Source organism: Falco cherrug, chromosome 1 (genome assembly GCF_023634085.1).
Source record: "Falco cherrug isolate bFalChe1 chromosome 1, bFalChe1.pri, whole genome shotgun sequence".
NCBI lineage: Eukaryota > Metazoa > Chordata > Aves > Falconiformes > Falconidae > Falco > Falco cherrug.
Window position 1 is genome coordinate 120,771,430 of NC_073697.1, and position 20,228 is coordinate 120,791,657.

At 49.4% G+C, this 20,228-nt stretch overlaps 1 protein-coding gene across 17 annotated transcripts in view; it reads left to right on the plus strand.

Annotated features, from left to right (window-relative positions):
- Positions 1-20,228, plus strand: part of CACNA1G (calcium voltage-gated channel subunit alpha1 G) — a 153,497-nt gene that overhangs the window by 87,288 nt on the left and 45,981 nt on the right. For 15 of the 17 annotated variants that reach the window (XR_008734897.1, XR_008734901.1, XR_008734902.1 and 12 more), the window contains exons 15-21: positions 4,665-4,758; positions 5,308-5,492; positions 5,641-6,087; positions 11,719-11,819; positions 12,988-13,111; positions 16,012-16,080; positions 16,949-17,133. Coding sequence is in view for 13 of the 17 variants with exons in the window: in XM_055725457.1 (XP_055581432.1) it covers positions 4,665-4,758; positions 5,308-5,492; positions 5,641-6,087; positions 11,719-11,819; positions 12,988-13,111; positions 16,012-16,080; positions 16,949-17,133 (1,205 nt within the window). In the remaining 4 variants the exon portion in view is untranslated. Of the gene's footprint in view, positions 1-1,793; positions 1,863-4,664; positions 4,759-5,307; positions 5,493-5,640; positions 6,088-11,718; positions 11,820-12,987; positions 13,112-16,011; positions 16,081-16,948; positions 17,134-20,228 lie in introns of all 17 variants that reach the window. The other 2 variants (XM_055725553.1, XM_055725545.1) reach the window with 1 other exon arrangement.

The following is a 20,228-nucleotide window of genomic DNA, read 5'->3' on the forward strand; positions in this document are numbered from 1 at the left end:
CGTTAATTTTAGTGCATGGCTTTGCAGCCCCAGTTGCTAGGCAGCAGATGTATATAAGCAGTTGAGAAACAAAAAGGACCTGTTCCAAACTTTAAATATGGAGCAATATATTTTGCAGGGTTGAGCTTTTTTTTTTTTTTCCTTTTCTCTTCTTTCTTTTTATTTGGTAACCCGCTTCTCTTGCAAGAGGCGCATGCATGACTTTATGCAACATGGTTATTTTTGACCGCGTGTTCTCTGGTTTAACTCGAGCCTGGAGCTGGTGCGGGGAAGGTGAGCGGGGGACTCCGTTTGATCGAGCTGCTAATTTAAAATTGCTGCCTGACCTCTGAGGTCCCTGCCCTGGGGACTTCTCTCTGAAGCAAGCAATGACTCCTCTTTGTCAGGCATAAAGCTCCTCTCCCGAGGCACTTCCTAATAATATTATCTCCAAAGTGTATTCTTCCATTGGTAATCCTCCTGGTTTCATGTACCCTTGTCCCTGGCTGTCCTTGCTCATGGATTTGTTCCTTCCCCTCCTTTGTATCCCTGTCCCTCCCTCCCTGGCACGCCAGGCCCTTCAGCCCCTCCATCCTTTCCTCTGTGGGACATTACCTGCTCTCTGGATGTAGCATCTCTGGAGAAATACAGCTTTGATTTCTTCAAGGCTTCAGCCAGAGGGAACCCTCCCTTCTCCTACAGCAGGGATCTTGGATGGTGTTTTTCTTGCCTCCCTTAGCTTTTGCATTCCTGGTTTCAATGGGATTTTCCTTGTGAAGGAAAAGGGTTTCCATGTTTTCTCTTTTGAGAGCTTTTCCTTGTCAGTCTTTGTTACAACTGAAGACTTTGTGTCCATCACATCACTAGCAAGGTACTGTTGTCCAGACATCCTAAAGCTGATGGGTCTTCCCTAAACTCTTCATCTGAGCCTGGAGTGGGATGAGTTTTGCATCGCACATGGCAACTGGTGGAAAGAGCCATTGCCCTGTAGGCAAGAAATTGAGCTGGTGGGATAACGTGTGCCCTCCTGCCGCAGCACGTAACTTCCCACAGCCCCATGGGATGGGACCCGGCTCAGCCGCGCTGCCAAAACATGCAAAGGAGTGTTGGGAGAGCCACCCTTGAGGAAGGGGAAGCACAAGGAGGTGAAAAATGATGTGTGCTTTCCAAGTGGGTAGGGGGAGACTGGCTTCTCGTGCTGTGCAGAGATGCTGGGGCATGTGCTGTGCCCCTTGCCCAGAGCCCTGCTGTGTTTGGGCATCCCGTTGACTTAAACGGGTGTCTCTGCTAACAGGGATGAGGAGGGATCTGAACTCACGGCACATTCTGGTGGCTTTTCTTAAATTAGGTATTTTACCTGGCTGTAAGAGGACTGATATTGTGTTAATCAAACATTCATTAAAAGCCTCCATTGCTGCTTAATGAAGGCATAATAAATAAAGATCCTATTATGCAGCTGCAAAAAAAAAAAAAAAAAAGTCATGTTTTCGATAATTAGCTGGTGTTTCATTAGCACAATTACCACTTAGGAGCTGAAGCAAGCTCTGTTCGAAACACTTAAAGGTAAGGCTGGTCCCTTCGCAGGGCTTTGCTCCATCTGAGCTCTTCCAGCCCTTCCCTGTGCTGAGCGGGGACGGTGCCCCAGCCCAGCTCTCCATCGCGGCCGTGTGCTGCCCTTCTCCCCCTTCCCCTTCCTTCCCTGCCTTTTTCTCGTGTTGTTTTTTGATTCCCCGTTCCAACCTGCTGTTGAAACTGTGACAATTGAACCCCCCCTTCCCCTTCCTCCCCCCTCCCTCCCCCCGTTTCTCCTTCAGGAGATCTCCAAGCGAGAAGATGCGAGTGGGCAGTTAAGCTGTATTCAGCTGCCTGTCGACTCGTCGGGGGTACGTACACAGCACATCCCACCGCCCGCCGTGGTTGTCTCTCTCGTGGTGCCTGGTCACACGCCATGGTGCTGTTCTCATTGTAGTAACTGTCATTCTTTTGGGGGTTGTTTGGGTGTTCTGGGGGTGGTTTTAGTTTATGGTTTTTTTTTTTTTTTCCTTTTTGTTGTCCTCGTTGTCAAGTCAGCCCTGATTTTAAGTCCCTTCCTTCTCTGGGGGAGCCAGGTAAATTAAGGTGGGTGCTTCAGGGCAGCTGATGTGGCTTCAGCCCCAGCTCTTGTTGACCTCTTTCTGGATGCCTGCCCCAGGGAAGGCTTCCTGTGGGGCTGTCACAGCTCCTCCACAGCACAGTCACATCCCAGACACATCCCTAGGGATGTGGACGGTGATGCTGAGTGCTGAATGTGCCTGTCAAGCACTCCCTCCATCATGCAGGCAGAGGAGGGTGCTCGCGAGTGAAGGGACCTGGAATCAAGCCTGTTTGTGGACACGTGTGTGTGGGAGCCCTGTGCTCAGCAGGACAGGGTAGGACAGTGGCAGCTGCGCTGTGGCGTGTCCCAGAAAGGCTGGCCGGGATGCTGGGATTGCTGGCGAGATGCTGCATTACAGCGTGGGACAGGATGTGAAATGGTCCCGTTCGGGTCTGAGGAAGCCGTGGATCTCTGAAGTGCAGCACACCCCAAACCTTACTCTTCTGCCAACCTCATCTTTCTCTTTACCACTCCCTTCCCTTTCTCTCCTTTCCAAGAAGTCTGTTTTTTCCCTCAGCACAAAAGCCCTTTCCCATTGTATCCCAGTGTGTCAGTCCCCTTTGGTACAGGCTGGTTTAGCTGTCGTACCACCTGGTCCATCTTGACATACCCTCATTTCCCGAAAGGATTTTAACTCCCTCTTCTCTCATAACCCCTTTTCCATCCAGAAAGGCAAACTGGGAGTGCAAGAACAGGTAATGGGCAGCAGCCCTGGCTGCGAGATGCTTGTCTGCATCATACTGAGTCTGGCACGTGGTGTTTCGGAGGGGATGCTTTCTGCCCTCCAGACGTGGGGTTTGGTGCTGGGGAAGGGGGTGGGAAGTCCCCGTGTAGCTCTGCTTGTCCATCTTGGCCCACGTCTCATCGTGCACCCTAAAACTTTCCTTTGGTCTGTTAAAGAGCACTCCAGGAATACAAATCACATAAAATTCTTCCTGTTACTTATTCCTTTTTAATAACGCATTAGGGAGAATGAGTAATTCCTGGCAGGATGGGCTGAGCCGGGAGCCTCTGTGGGGAGCATACCTGGAGCCAGCTGGAGCCCCTCTTTGTACAGAGACACAGTTTTGACTCCAGCAAAGTTCAGGCCAGCCTGATTTTACTGCTCCCCCTTGCAAGGTGCATTCCTGACCTTCCCAGTCTGCGTCTTGCAGGATGAGCTTCCCTGAATAGCACAGAAGTCCTGGATCCTCAGGAGGGGAAGTTTTGAGCCAACACTTCACATCACACTCTCTTTTGCCTTAAAAACATTTGTCTGAGAGTGTCCTGTCTGCCTAGAAAAAAGTCCCTTTAACTATTTAGTGACCGCACAGGGGAGTATTGGGGCTTGTCCCTCTGGGGTTTTGCTTAATAGAGAGGCACAGGGCACAGGACTTCGTGTTGGATGCCATCTTTTCTTCCTGTCCCACACTGGGGCACCTCTGGGCTTTTACAACCAACAGGTACCCAAGCACCAAACCTCCGCACGGCTGGCCAGGGCTCCTGGGGGTGCAGCTTAGCCTCGGTGGGGTTTTCTGGGGCTCCTGGTGTCTCCCAGCTGAAGTGAGTGTCTGCTTGGCTTCCCTCATCCCAGCACCCTCCCTCCCTTCCCACCTCTCTCCTTCATCGTGACTGGGCTTGGTGCCCTTTGCCAGAGCAGTGGTTTCAGCCGTGAATCCTCCTCTTTTGGATGGGTATTGTTCTGGCGAGCACCACTGCCTGTCGGGTGTACCCTGACTATACCACACCCTAAGCGCCTTTCTGCAGTGCCAATGGACAGAATCAGTGGGGCGCCCAGGGATGTCCCTAACTGGGTCCGTGCCGCAAGACCGAGCCAGAGCCTGGGCACCACGCTGCGAGCAATGGTAAACCTCTTCTCTCCCCTCCCAAGGATGGGCACGTGTCAGAGTGGGCAGCTCTTGCTTAACCCCTGCCCTTCGAAATGATATGGTGGAATTTAACCCCCCAAACGATACAGCATAAATCTGCAAAGGTTCTGCTTCTGTTGCATTGCAGCTGGGAGGGGAACGGCCACCCAGGGCAGATGTCGCCAGGTTCTGCCACCTGGATCCTCTCTGCGCTGGTGGGGTGTCCATCGACACGTGCCCATTAGTTGCATTGGAAATTCAGGGTCCCTTGTGCCCCTTCTGAACCCTGGATTGCTTCATCGAAGCATCGCTAGAGAGAGCCACACAGGGAGTTTTAAGCCATGGTGTATAAATTGAGAGATGAGTAGTCCCAAAATTGCTCATCAGACATCTGTCCTTCCTTAATATCTGCCCAGTATGCAATTCCAGCAGCAAAAATTAAGCAATGGTTTGGGGTTTTTTTCCGATCCTTTTCTGGGACCATGTTTGGAGCCAGAGGCAGTCTGTCTTCCTGGTAGGAGGTTAATTAGTCTGTGGTATAAATATGTGCATGCGTCATTTTGTGAAAGGTGATGTTGCATTGTGGTACAAAATTCGGTGGATCCATAGGTGTGGTGTTGGAGACGGGAATCCGTTTTTTCAGAGGGGTATCCGTGCACCGTGGCCCATCGCCCTCCTTGCTGAAGCCCTCTGTTTTGCTCCAGGGTGATGCTTCCAAGTCTGATTCCGAGGGGGATCTCTTCCCCCGCTGCCTGGAAGAGGAAGGAGGACTTAAGAAAACCTTGTCGAATCCAGCCTGTGAGTAACAAAGCCAGGAGTAGGGGTCCTTCCGCAGAAACCTCACCTTGCTGTGACAACAGTGTGTCCCAAAGGGCAGAGTCCTCCCTGGGAGAATGGTGTAGTCCAAACAGTGGAATGCTTGACATTGCAGCAGGCTTGTGGGGTGGGATCTGGGATGCAGACCTGGCTGAAAGCCCAGGCTGTGCTTTCAGGGTATCTCTGCAGGGGCACAAGTAGAGGAGCCATGGGGAAGGAGGATGGGGGGAGCAGGCATGGGCAGAGAGGGTGCCAGGGCTGGAGCTGGCAGGTGTTGGTTGAGGGCAAGTGGGTGACAGTCTGCATCTTCTCTCCTCTCCCATTGGCACCCGATCCCGTTCCAGATTTACATCCCCATGCTCCACTGCCAGGCTGAAGGACAGGCACTCAGCTCTCCAGAAGGGCTATTTGCCCCCATCCTCCTGATGCTTGGAGGAGAGCTGTCCCTGCACAGCTGCTTTGCCTGCCCGAGAGCAGGTTGTAGATGTGCCCCGAGAGGTATGACACCTAAAACCTACTTGTGTCTTCCAGTGATGGCCCTGAGTGACCACCCGGAGCTGAAGAAGAGCCTGACTCCGCCGCTCATCATACACACCGCAGCCACGCCGATGCCCATGCCCAAGAGTGCCATGTTTGGAGACGTGGCACAGGGCTATGAGTCCCGCCGGGCCAGCGGCATCTCCATGGACCCCACCGCCTACGAGCTCAAGTCCCCGGTACTCACGTCACCTCCTCCTGCGGATGCTCAGCACGTCCCTTGGGCTTGCGGGGCTGTACAGCCAGCCAGCCGCCCCCGCTGGTGCAGCAGCAGCCCAGCGCGGGGTGGGTGGCACGGGGCTGATGCTCTCCTTGTCCTTCCTGCAGCCCAGCGCCCGCAGCTCCCCGCACAGCCCCTGGCGTGCCAGCAGCAGCTGGAACAGCCGCCGCTCCAGCTGGAACAGCATTGGCCGGGCCCCCAGCCTCAAGCGGCGGGGGCAGAGCGGCGAGCGCAGGTCCCTTCTCTCCGGGGAGGGGAAGGAGAGCTCAGAGGAAGGGGAGAGCTCAGATGAGGAGCGCTCCAGTCGGGCTGGCAGCTTCAATGGCTCTTTGCCTCATCGCATGGAGTCGCTGGAAACAAAAGGTTCCTTTGACCTCCAGGATACTCTGCAGGTGCCTTCCCTGTACCGGACCAGCAGCATACACAGCAGCCGAACCTCCACCTCCGAGCACCAGGACTGCAACGGGAAGACCTCTCCGGGTCTGCTGCTGCACCAGCTCCACCTGGATGAACCCCGACAGGACTGTGATGACTGCGATGATGAAGGCAACATGGTAAGGAAATGCCAAGCACTCATTTTGGGCTTTTTTCCTTGTCAAGGTGATGCTTATACTGTCTCAGGAGCCCACAAGCAGGTGCAAAGCAACGGCCTGTTGCAGGAACTGGGTCTTGCCGTCACCACCAGACCCAAATGAGAGTCATCCAGAAGGGCCCCAGGAGGTCTCTGGGCTGTGGATGCCACCAGAAATGGGGTTGGCGTCATATTCAGTATTTCAGTGCAGCAGCAGATGGCTTGTGATGGAGGCAGCAAGGCAAAACTCCCCAGGTTTCACTAGAAGGTGCAGAGCGAAGGCTATCTCTTGGAAATAAGTTGTTTTCTTTTTCTCTTTTTTTTCTTTAAAAAAAGAAACACCGTAAGTAACTTTCCCCGCTGTCCAACCATTATTCAGCTTTCTGCCCCCTTGCACAGCAACAGACAATTTCTGTTGACATCAACAGGCATCACAAGGGCAGGGTCTGGCCCCTCATTCCCACGGCAGCCTTAGTCCCTAGGGACGGTGGCAATTCAAAGGCTTTGCATTAATTTCCATATGAAGAGGCATTAGACCAATAAGCATCTCTCTTTCATGGGCCTTAAAAGTGCCATTTAGGAAATATTAGCTAAAAGGGCTGCAAGCACAAGGTTTCGACTTGGATGTTTGTATCCTAAGGGAATAAAAGGAATCTGGCTGCTTTTCCATGGTTTTTTGCTTGGCTGGCAGAGAGGGGCTTGAGCTGGGCAGCAGGATGCGCACAGCCCTGGCTGTCATGTGTGCGTTGGGATGTCTCCAGGACAGTTCTGGGGTGTCTCCTGCTCTTCCCAGGTTACCTCTTTTTTTTCCACTTTAACTTGTTCTCGGGCTTAAAAATGTGACGGTCTGATATGTCATCCCCAGGGGGTGACTCTGTTTCTGTTGGTGAAGCGGATGGGTTTTGGGTAGAACCATGTGCCATTAACCAGGGTGGTGCTGAGAACAGGAGATGATCAGGACATGATTTTACTGTATTTCACTGAGTTTGTTGAATGAAAATGGAATTTGGAGCATGTGAAGGGATGCGAAAGGCAGTGGTGACTCCAGAGAAGGAACAGGAGGAGAAGGAGTTAGTGCTGGAAGAATGGAGTCACTCAGCCGTGAATTGCCTTTAAAAAAAGCCATTATCCCATTACATCTCCAGCATGGATCCTCAGCCTGGGATTTTTACTGATTGTTTTAACCTGTTTTTTAACCTCCATAAAATAAATTGAATTTTTAAGAAAAGAAGCAGTAATTATTTTGGGGAAAAGCACTATTAAAAGTGATCAAGCGACCATGCTCTTTATCGCTAGCTAGGGATTTTTTTTCATGCTCCAATATCTGCTGCTTTTTCCAGCTCACCTGGTCCAAACATCCCGCAGATCCCTTCCTTTCCCTCTGCAAGATTAGAAGCCAGTAGCACCCCTTGTACTGGGCATTGTGTAATGGGACATGTCCCTCCTCTCCTGTCCCATCCAGGCCCACAGCCCCAGACAGTGCTGGTGATAGGTTGCTGAATAAAATGCATGTTTTTAATTTTTATTATGGCAGCTGCTTTGAGTGTAAACCAAATGTAGTCTTCTGTGTACTGAGGTCTGGCCACATAGGGTTAGACCAAAGGTCCTTCAATCCTTTCCCGTGGAGTGGTCAAAAGCAAATGCCTAGGGAAACAATAAGCAAAATAGGATAAATAAATTGTGCCCCAGCCCATTATAGCCACAGCTGGCTGGTGCCTTTCCTCATGCTCCAAAATATGTCTTCACTTCAAATCAGTAAACCAGATGGATGGGAAAATATTGCTTAGATTAGCGAAATGAGCCCCCAGGTTGCAGAGCTTGTGATTCCCTCCCCCCCACCCGCGCCCCGACATCTGGGGGGATGTTTTGCCCCTAAATTAGCCTTGACAAAGTCAGGAAAAAAATTAATTATTTTTAAAATGAAAAAAAAAAATAATTCAGAACTCCCCCACCAACAAAAGAAGAACAGAACTCAACTGCTAGTCAGATCAAAGTAATCCTAAATATGCCCTTCTGCAGCAAAGCTTCACATCTCTCCTTGCTGGCTGGTTTTGATTGCCTCTGCGCAGAAATAAAAGGAAGCGCAAAGGCTTCGTTTGGATCTCCCAGGCTCCCATTATATTGGTGCCGCTCTGCTGCCTTCAATGAGTTTATTCTTAATTTATATCCCTCCGAGGGGCCAGAATCAGGCCCCTGATAGCTGTTCTCCCCAGCAGTATAAAACCAGGGGACAGAAGTCTGTTCTTCATTGCGTGAATGCAGACGAGGAGGAGCTTTGCGGAGAGAGCGATCTGCTGCCTGGTTGGGTTCGGGTGGCTGTGACCGGGATGGGGGATCTGCTGCGAGGTCTTTGTTGTTCACATCTGCTGGCTTTTGGCTGCTCTTGGGTTCTTCCCTACCGAAACTGCTGAGTGCTTAGAGCAGAAAGTGAGGGAAATATTGAATCTGCAACCAAACGTGTCCCCTCCTCCCAAAAACCTCGTTGCATGTTGCAATTGCAGCTCCTTTCCCCTTTGCTTATTGCACTTTTTTTCTGCAACGGGCAATTGCAGCTCCTTTCCCCTTTGCCTGTTGCACTTTTTTTCTGCAACGGGCAGGCCAGCTGCTCCCCAACCCTCTCAGCCTGCCCCTGCTGCACGGTTAGAATTAAATAATCAGGTCCCAAGTGCCTCTGTGCAGCTTCCAGCTTGCCTGGAGGTCCGTGGCTGCTCGTAGAGCATTTTTCAGCAGTTCCCCCATCCTTATAATAAATCTTTTATAAATCTAAGCCTCTCCCTTACTCCAAGGAGTGCGTCAGTCATCTTTTAATGCCAACTGCCTTTCATCCTGCCCTCAGAAGTACATTAATATCTGAAAGTCCAAAAAAACCCCCTAGCTATTTATCAGTAGCTTTCCTTGCAGTGGGCTGGGAGGGCCCTGTTAGCACACTGCCAGGTGAAGGCAGCACCACTGCCTGTTGGCGCTCAGCATCACCCCCTGTCCTGGCCCCTGCCTGCACACCAGTGGGCAGGCTGCGGGGGTCTCAGCCAGGGACATTTTGTTGAAGTCACTGGCAACTGAATTAAAGAGGAGTTTTCTTCTCCCCACCCCATCTTTATTCATCCTGTCCAGGTGTGGTTTATAAACAAATAGATATGATTTAAACCACATAATTGACATATAGCTTTGAAGATAATGCAGCCCTAAGCAGCAATCAAGCAATCAGCCTGATTGTAAGCACTTGATGCGTGTCTGGACCTCGCGGAGAAAGCATATGATGGGACTTTAGGCTGGAAATGCTCGGGTTTTATTTCACAAATATCTTCCATTTGGCTCAAATTAACTGAACTGCACTGTTCCACTGGTGGAAAGCTGAAGTAATTCCTTAAACTTTAGATTTCTGTGGATGTACTTGACCCCGGACAGAGCAGCCGGGCTGCAGCCCTGGCTGAGCGGCCCCGCTGAGCCCTGGTCCTCGTCCAGACTCTAACGCTGAATAGAGAGGCATGATGGAGGTTCACTGTTCGCCTTTGTTATCTGATTTAGCCCATGAACTGCAAGCTGCAACAATTAGCCAAACCCCAAAATATCTTTGGCATTAAAATTGGACAAAAGGAATATAAAGAAGCATTCTGTGCTGCTGACGCATTACCATTCACTACAAATCCCCATGATAAATACCAGAACTGCTTTGAATAATAGATACTTCTGGAAACCTTCAGCTCGCAAAATGAACTGGACCGAGTCACAGCTGTTACTCCGTGTCCAGCGACTGGGGCAGCAATCGTCGTTCTCACCGCAGCTTTGAGCAGACACCTGATTTTTATCCATTTATTTACCTTTGTTAGATCTAGGGGTCATTAAACTAACTAGGCTGCTTGAAGGGATAACACAACCCCAAGGATGCATGCTCTATTAAATACATTTTAGAGAAAAGGGAGCAGTTCTGACTCCTTGCCTGGAGTTGGAAAAGGGATGTAAAAACAGCCAGAACAGCCAGGACATGGGGAAAACCTACTGGTGTGCCATGGCGTGGTCTGTGTTTGTGTAGAAAAGGGAGGAAAGGACGGCCGGCTGAAGGAGAGGGGTGGTAAGATCGACCTTTTTTTTTTTTTTTGGTTCTTCAAACTTTTCTTGTTAGTTTTACAAGGTGGTTTTCATTTTCTGAAGAGCTGAGGTTGTCACCGCATGCTTTCATTAAAATGGACACTACACTAGCTATTACCCATCGCTAATGAGACCCCTGGCTGAGTGCGTATAGGAAAAGAAAGCACTTCCTCCATTCCACTCAATTACCCTAACAAATCCCATTTTTACAGTCCGGAGTACCTCCAACTGCTAGCAGTTTGGCTCCGAACAAATCCCCCCCCTCCCTGTTTCCAGGACAAAATAATTTAAAAGTGCCTCAGCCCTGGGGTCTGGGTACTCCTGGGGTGCAAGCAGCGATTCTGGCACTGCGCTTCACACCTCTCGGTGTGCTCGCAGCTCTGAGCATCTGCAGGAGAAAGTTTCAAAGAGCCCGTGCTGCCACGTTCCCCTCCTGCCTAAGCCCAGGTGAGAAATAAGCAGAGAAATTCTCTAAGCAGAGAAATAAGGGTCATGTAAGAACAAGGATTCTGTTTTATGTATCTGTAAATGCAAAGCACCACGGTGCCATGGCACACACTGGTTGTCCGTGCGCAAGGCCCTGGCGCTGCAGTGTCAATTGGATTAAAGATCGTGGCCTCCCCTTGGAGACCTGTGGATGAGAATGCGACAAACCTAATCCCGAGGCTGCTGCAGCTGGGATGAGGCTTCCCCTCAGCATCCAGTTTTTCATATCATCTGTTGACCTGTTGGCTAAGGCTTTTAGAATCTGCCCTCCTGGCCTTAAAGGACCTTGCAGACAGTCTGAAACATAAGTATGTGTGGCTGAGGATGCGCTGTGGTTTCAAGTAGGAATTAATTTGCAGAGCTGGATGGCCCATGTTCATGCAGAAGGTCAGACTGGCCATGATGTTCCCTTCTGGCTTTGTAATCTCCCATCTAATCTGTTCATGCTGAATGAGAGGCAGATGCTTGCCATTGCGTTCTGCTGGGACCAAAACCCAGGTTCCAAATGATTTCTTCAGCTTTCCAGTGGTGCATGGGCATAGGGCTTGGCCCAGCCAGCAGCAGGGATCCCTCCCTCCACTCCCCTTATAACCTCTGACATGAGCATTTTATATTCTTTAAAAAAAAGCAAAACAACAAAATGCCCCCCAAACCCTTAGAAGATTCAGGCAAGCATCTGATGAGTATCTGGAGGGCCTGAGGCTGGTCAGAGATGGTCATCAGTCCTCTGGGCAAGCATTTTCTTTATCATGTTTATTCTCTTGGCTAACTGTGTGCCAGATGCAGTTATTTGTGGAGAAAGAAGCAAGACCAAACCCTATGAGCTTACAGGGATGGCATAGCCCTTGCCTGGCTGCCAGAGCTCCTTCCCCTGCCCCGCAGGGTCTTTTTTGGGGGAGATAATTTTATTTCAGCATTGCTGAGCGCTTGGAGATATATGTTCAGTGAAAAATTGCCCTGAGTCCTTTGCTTGGAAGTTTTGGGGGTTTATTGTTTTAAGAGTTCTGTTTTCTTCCCAATCTGCTGTACGTTTTCCTCCTAGAGCAAAAGGGACCGCATGAAGGCGTGGATACGGGCACGTCTCCCCGCCTGCTGCAAAGAGAGGGACTCCTGGTCCATCTACATCTTCGCCCCTCACTCAAGGTAAGGCATCGTGCTGGAGCAGCAGCGGCGTGCCAGGCATGGATGTCCTCGTTACAATGGCTCACTCTGCCCATCTATCCCAGCTGGGTCTCTGTACGTCAGTTCTCAAAACTCCCAGCCCTTCCCCTGCTCTGGCGCTACATCAGGGTTACACAGCAAATGGCCACCAGCGGCAGGGAGCGGGGTGGGCATGGCCCTGGAGTAGGAGCATCCAGTAGAGACCTGTAGTCCCGGGCATGGCTGCAGCTTTATCAAGTTCATCACTTGCTTTGTCAGTGATGCCAGCGCTCTGCAAGGTTTTCACTTGATGGAGCGTGGGAAGTTTGAAGCAAGGGGGAGAGGTGCTGCATTAAGCAGAGTGATCTGAGTTTACCCCTGCTGCACACTTACAGCAAAGGACACTCATTGACCTCCTCATCCTAACCCTCAGCCTGGACTTATTTGCCCTCCCCCTTCCCTTCTTCCCTCTCCCAACAGCCCCCAGGGAACACCTCTCCTTGCCTGCAGACCCCCGGCTCTGCCCTTCCCGCAGCCCAGCCACGCTGGAGCCGTCCGGGCTCCACGCTTTCCTACACGTTCCTCTGGCCATGCACCCACATGCGACGAGGGTTTTCCATGGTTGAGGGGGTGGGCCCTGGACAGCATTCGAGTTCATTCATACAAAGATTAGAGAGATTTTCAGAAACAGACTTTGGGAAATGTAATACGGTATTATAAATCCTGGGTCAGTATACAGCCATCTGTCACAATAAATAGCTTCTGTTCCTTTGTTCCATGTGCGCTCAACCCTTATGGGCTTGCTGGGAGTATTTCTTCCTTTATTTAAGCTAAACCTGAGCACTGCAGACCAGGTAGGTGGTCGGATCCAAACCTGGCCGCATGTCCGAGTTGTTGAAGCAGATGCTGTTTCAAGTGACCCAAAGCCCCTATGGGCTTGAAATTTGTGGACCAATTCTGTAGCTCAGCTCCTTTTCTATTCGTACCCTGCTCTGCCTGCAGCTCCGACAGGGAGGGGATTGGGAGATTGTAGCTCATCTGCTTTGTGAGCAGAGGGCTCGATTCCCCTGCCATGCCTCGAGCTGCTGCATTTCTCCCCAGTCAGTCGAGCATTAATAGCTAGTCTGTGTGTCCTCTTTTTTTTTTTTTTTTTTTTCTTCTTTCTCGGCAGATTCCGTCTGATGTGCAATAAAATCATCACACACAAGATGTTTGATCATATCGTCTTGGTGATCATTTTCCTGAACTGCATTACCATTGCCATGGAACGACCCAAAATTGAGCCTCACAGCGCTGTGAGTTTCTGAGGTTAACGTTTTCTTCTGCTCTTTGTGGAGCCCAACACCCATGGCTTGGACCCCACTGCTGTGCGTTTGGTCTCACTTTTTTTCTCTATTTTTGAAATTGGAAGCTGCCAACAACACCCCCTGCGTATCCTTTGAATTAGGTACAGCAACTCTCCCGGTCCTTACCCAGAGTCCTATTAAAGTACAAGAGCAGAGCTTATGTCCTGCAATATATCGAATATCCCATTTCTGCAAGTACGATGAAGGTTTTAACACATGACATAAGCGTGACATCTGTCTCGGTTTCCTTCTCTGAGAAACCTTCAAACACTTTTCCTCTCTCAACACAATGTTCGTTTCCTCCATCTGTTCTCCACGGGCACTTATGTGTGGTGCGAAGGCAATGGGGGAAACTGTTCATTTCATACTTTTCTCTCCCCTTTGTGTATCAGATTTGTTGTGACACAAGAAAAAACTGAATCGATACATGCACTGTAGTGCCATTTCCCAAAACCTTTTTGTTTTAAAAGACTACATAAGGATTTCTCAAACCAGACCCTCATGGCACCAACAGCCATCAATCAGAGGGGCAGAATCATCCTATAGCTCTTTCATTTTAGCATAGATTGTGGTTGAGAGATACGCTGGGCTCTCGCTGATGTGTTGCAAACGACTGCTCATATCGCAATCCTATAGAATCCTGGTTTGTTGATGTAGGCGTGTCAGGCTGTTCATTTTTGTGGATCTTCAATGTAAGACCTTAAAACTGGAATCTTGGCTGCTCTGTGCCTATTTTAAGCGTTCTCTAGTAGTCCTCCTTACCGTAATAGTTTGCCCAGCAGTCCCTCCCCAAAATCCTTTTATTTTTTCTTTTGGTTATCATGCCGTTGTGGTGTACCAACTCACAGCTGCAAGAGGAGAGCAGGACTCCCCGCCAGCCAGTCTAACTGGATGAAATCACCCTGCTGTTCCCTTAAATGGGGCACCCTGAGCATGTCCCTTGAAATCCCAAATGCTTCCTTGGAGCCCCTTGCTGTGTCCTCTGAGAATCAGCGTTCACCAAGGCTGGCTCCAAAAGGAACTGTAGTTACAGAGGTGGAAGGAATGGGGTTACATGCAGAAGTCAGAGGAGTCCACAGCAAAGAGCTGTAGAACCAGTACTTCATACGGGACAGGAGGAGCTTGAGCTGTGGTGGTTTGGGTGTTAGAAGAGTGCAGAGAAGGAAGGAGTCAGGGTCTGGTGTGAGGCTCATCAGCATCAGGCTATAACCAAAGGAACTGAAATGGGTCATCCAGGGCTGGTGCTGAGCTGGACCGTGATCTGGGAGCAGCAGAGAGCAGAGAAGGGGGATGCTGAGTGGTGGGGCGGGGAGGAGGGGAGCCAGGAGGCATGCGTGGGCCCTGCTTGCACTGATGGAGCTCTCATCTGGAAACCGAGAGAGTTAGTTTAGCTTGAGTTGTTTAAAATAATTGCACTTTGCTTCCCCAAGCTGTGGATTTTCTAGCTGCTTCAAGCGAGTTGTCTTTCCCTGTCCCAGTTTCGGCTGGCTTATCAGAACAGGGGATGTTGTTGCTAGCCAACATGCACTCCCTGTTGCAGTGTGCGACATGGGCCAGAGAGATTATCCTTCAAAATAGCCATGTGCTTGCCAGAGAGGAATGTAATATCCTCAGTCTTTCCTCCATACTATTGCTTTTTTATCTCCAGCTCCACAAGCAGGTCCCTACCCTCTTTCTCCTGCATGCTGCCTACACCTCTGCAGCAGTCTTTTGTGTGGCCGTCAGCTAACGGCCAGAGATGTTTCCTATCACAGCTCAGGCAATCACAGTGCAGGTCTAGGACCTAATTAATTATGGACCCAGTATGGAAACAAGCTACTCTGTGGTTCCTGAGTCACTTTCAGTAAATCATGATCTGGCAAGTGAGAGAGTTGCCAAGGTGTTTTGTCTTGTTTAAATTGCATCTCATTTTGAGCGAGAGATCTGCATCTCTTACAGGACTGCTCTGTAGGGAGCAGCAGAAATAAATCCAAAATTGTTATTAACAGAACTGGGGCCAGTTCAATTGTATGCGCACATGTATACATGCACACACATCATCTTTCCTCCAGCCTTCACCTTCTGCTGTCCATTTCTCAGTACAGGCAATCAGAGATTGCTCGGGGATTAGGGGGGAAAGTGTAATTTATTTAATGATCATCATTAAACCGAAAGGTTTCTGCTAACTACAGATAGGGAACCAGTCCATAGTCTCATCTGTAATCACTAGCCGCTGTTGCAGAGTGGGGGCAGTGAGGACTGCATGGTCTGGTGGGTAGCGCAGGGGACTGGGAGATGAGACTATTTGGCTTCATGCCAGGTCTAGCCTGTGGCTTTGGGCAAGCGAATCAACCTTTTGGGGGTAAGTCTCAGCTGCCATAAGCCCCCCGAGCTTCTCTGGGCTTTGGTGGAGCTGTGACAACTCCTGCCAGCTGTGCTTCCGCATCCCGCGGGTCCTGCTCGCACCACGGCGCAGCCACTCTAATATTGACTTAATTTCTAGGAGAATTGGGAGCTCAGTGATATTTGCACTGTGCAGAGATGTCTGCAGGTGAGGGGCAGGGGGAGATTTGCCAGGCATTCTCCTGGGGGGTGGGTGGGTTTGGGGCGGGGTGGGGGGGGTAGGGGGTGGGTTTGGGGACCGGCCTCTGCCCCTGTCCATGGTGCTGACGCCGGCGCTGGCGGTGCTGAGCCGGGCGGGGCGTTATTGCCCGAATATTTGGATTTTCCCTCTTTGCAAACAAACGGGCCGAGACTTGGTTCAGCACAGAAGCTGGAGAACAGTTAGCGACCGCCCAAATGCGCGCAGTGAGATGTATAGCTGCGGAGAGCAGGCTATAAAACCTTGTCTCTCGTTTTCTTTTTCATAGGAACGGATTTTCCTAACGCTCTCCAACTACATCTTTACAGTTATCTTCTTGACTGAGATGACAGTTAAGGTAAATGAAGCTGGAGGATGAGTGTGCCTGTATTATATCAGAGATATTTTATTATGATGGACTTCAAAACCCCCTAGTTCTACCAGCTACCAGCAAGGTGTATGTTGTCCTCTTCTGAATCATATTTAAATACCCACCACATGCTTATTCTGAGCACGTTTTACAGCAGAACAGTTTCACTGAAGTTGCTGTTGATTTACACCATTATATGAGCAAGGGATGCTTCAATTCAGCAATCCTCCCTCATTCACCAAAGCTCTTGAGCACAAGCTTAACTTCAGCCATGCATGCAAGCCTCATTGTCTTCAACAACCAGTTGTCCTCAACAACCTAAGCAGCTATGTGCTTTCCTGGGGAGGGAGAGACTTAAGCACGTCAAAACACTTTGCTGGATTTGAGGCAGGAGACTCAGGAACCCATTGCTGTAAATCTCTCTTGTGTAATTCATAATCATCTCACAGAACAATTGCTCTCTCTTCGGGAAGTTTCTCTAGTTTCTTTATTTGCAAAGCTTGTAAATGACTGCTTAGGGTCAGCTACTCTGAACCTTTATGCTAGCAGTCTATAGGAATAAAATACGATCTAATGTTTTATGCTAAACATGTTAGTAACAGTTTTGTGCGGCTACGTTTAGCTGCATTAAAAATACATCAGCTGTAAGGGACAATCTGGGATGCTTCTGCAGAGGTATTTTTACAATTCTTGCAATATAACACTTTGCTGATTTGTCTAATTAGGCTTCTGTACTGCAAAGAAAATGGACTCTCAGACTTGTATCTGTAAATGATGCATTCTCAGCAGGTTGCTAACTGGAAGAAATGTATTGGATGCAATAGTCATGATTTGTTGCAACTTGGTGTCCGGGCAGGTGGTGGCACTAGGCTTGTGTTTTGGGGAGAAGGCCTACTTGAAAAGCAGCTGGAACGTGCTAGATGGGGTGCTGGTTCTCATCTCCGTCATTGACATCCTGGTCTCGATGGTGTCAGACAGCGGCACGAAAATCCTGGGGATGCTGCGGGTTTTGAGACTGCTGAGGACGCTGCGGCCTTTAAGGTAAGGAGAGGATGGGCAAGACCTAAAAGTGTGTAGGGTGCGTGTGCCAAAGGGGGAGCTGAGCCCATCCTGCAAGCAGCAGCAGCATTTGTCCAAGGCAAGGGGCAGGTGAGGCAAGGGCATGGCACCCATCACCAGTGTTGTGCCCAGCCTCCTGCTGCTCTGCAGACAGTGAGTGCCCAAGGGTCCTGCAGAGCCACAAGGAGCCCTAGGCACTCGCTGTGTTTTTGGGACCAGCCCCAAGTGCAGTAGTAAACTGATCAATGCCTCTTTTGCTCGTTAAAACACACTTCCCCTGCTATTTGTGTTCTCATTTGCTCTGTGTAAAGTGCAGCTTAACAGCTTCTTCTCCCCCTTTCCTTCAGGCAGTCAATGGCTTTCGTAACAAAGAAGGAAATTAGTAGCAGGTGGCAGATCATTTTTAAGGAAGCAGAGGCTCAACTGTTGCTTAACCTAAAATGCAAAGAAGCTTTTTTTCCCTCAGTTACCCATTAATTTTACAGATACGTTTATTTTGAAAATTGCCCAGACAAGATGAAAGCCATTGTCCTGCTAACTCAGTCCCCCATGTCTGACAGCAGGCAGTATCCCATGCTCCAGGGGCAGGCACCCCTCTGACAAGAACCTGCCCAAGCATCAGCCTTTTCCAAACAGGCATCTGTTTTGTCCTGTACCCCAAGGCATGAAGGTTTCTCTCCATGCTAAATGCAGTCCCTCTTTAATACTATTGTTGCCGCTCTTGTTATGCGGCAGCTAATAAACCTTCCTGCTCAAAGCATCTTTGTGTGCCTGTCATATCTTACTGCTGCTTCCTTCATGAAAGGTTTGCTTTGAGTCAGGATTTTCTCTTTCAGGACAGAAAAATAGGACCCTGCCTCTGACAGAAAATGTTGTTTTACTACCCCTGTGTGAATAATAAGTCTAAATAACAATGGCTGTGCCTATAAATCTATCTTTCAAATATTCTCAACAGCTATGAAAGACATTCTGTTACGTTGGGGGATGTGTATGTGGTACCTGGTGAGTTTTAGGGTGTAAGCTGATTTTAATAATTTTCATCTGGATAGATAGTGCCATTGGTGTGGTTCAGCTCCCTGGCCATGTGACTAGACTGCCTTCCTGTGTGACTCCAATTCAGACTTTCTTCATGTGTCCCCTGGCATCTCCATGTCAGCTGCAGTTTCTGGGGGTAGTTTTTGCAAAACTGCTGGTTTGGTAGATCTGCTCTGCTCTTCTGTTTTAGCTAATTTTTGACTCATGTTAAGAAAACCTACAAAATAATCTGGATAGCTCTGAGTAAAAGAAGGATCGATTTCTCATCTCTAAACTGTGGAATGCAAGTTTCTCCTTTGAGGTCGTGTGGTTAAATTGGACCTAGAGGAAGAGGCTTGGGTTGTGCCGAGCCCTGCTAGTCACCTGTCTGACCTAGTAAAAGTCACGTGTGCTTCTTTGTAGAGCTATAGGTCTTCCTGGCTAGGACCTGAGTCTTTTTTTTACTAGAGACTTTCTCTGTAGTCACCTATGTGCATGAATCATCTGCAGTTATGGGGAATAATCCACTGAGTAACTACGGGCTGGAGGAAGACCTGCAATCTGGAGCATGTGCAGGATTAGGCTCTTCCATTGCTATTCCGTTCCTGTTGGCATTTGATGTTTTCTCAGGAGAGTGTGTGAATGTTTTCAGCCAACATGCTGCTTTCTACTACAAAGGAAATGTAAAAAGGCAGCAACAAGCCCATTCCCTAAATATGTTCACAATCAGTTCTATTCCCCTGTAATTAGATTTGTAGGAAATGAAAAAGCAGCCATCAAACTGGGGGCTTTTCAGTAAGTCATAAATCTCCGCATGTGGAAACCCATCTGCCTCCGCGATGCACATCTGGGCTGCCCTGAGCACGCCTCTGCCCGCAGCTGCCCGCGCTGCCTTTGCCGTGGGCTGCACCACCTGGCTCGGGGATCACAGCGTCACTGCCTGGGATGTTCAGCTGGATCAACATGGGATGACAGCTGGGACAGGTGACCTGAGGTCTCCGCACACCGTGGCTCCAGTCCCCTTGTCTCGGTGACGTTCCCTGTGGAGACCGAGTCAAAGTCCTTCCTTTTCAGGGAGGTGTAGGGCAGAGACCAAAGGAAAATCTCCATCCCCCCAAAAAAGGAGCTAACCTGGCTCCTTCTGTCCTCCCTTTCCATGGGCACTCAGGGACAGGGATGCAGGGAGGATGCCCTCAGTGAGAAGCCAAGCCAAGGCTGTGCACGTCACACTCAGCTCGAAAGCAGGGACAGCCCTTGTCGCCTCTGCATTGGTGTTCCTGGTGGATTGTCTGAAGGGGTTCTTGCAAAAGACCTCCCTCGTTCTGTCTTTCATTTTCTCCTGTGAAAACAACCCCGTTGCTTTACACAGCACACAAAACCACACATGCTTGTGCCTTTTGCCCAGGCGTTAAAAAAAACCTGATCTGTGTACCAATCATGGGGGTTTGATTGCATGATTGATTATCAGCCTCCAAATTGAATCCATGAGGATATGAGCCCAGCTTTATGACCCGAATTCCAAAAATATATTCACAAAGGAGCGACATTTAAAGATGTTTCCATGACCCTCTGATGTTTCAGCCAGTAGAGGGATTGTTTATACAATAACATTCCTACCTAATGCGTTCAACCTGCTGTTGTTGGGATCAAGTGTTGTAGCTTAAGATACAAGAGAAATCAAAATTGAAAATGTATTCAGATTTAATGTGGATGGACTTCAGTGCTCTTTTACTCTCTGCAGAGCCTGGGCTTTGACTTCCAAAGCAGATGGATAAATTATTCACTTTTCATACCATTGCAGTATAAAAAAGTAATTTGATAGACTCTTTTCTATCTATCATGTTATCACCTTTGCTATTTTTTTTTAATCTGTGGAGAAAGGTCTTTATTAACGTTGATCTGCTACTTCATCTAAGTGCTACTTCTTCTGAGAGCTCTGATCAGGCTAGCAGGCTTAATGTTGGTAAATGTGATCCAGCTGGATTGAGGCTGGCAGTGGGTTTGGAGTGTCTCACACCAGGGGTTTAACAGCATTCGGAATGCTGAGACCAGCAGAACCAGGA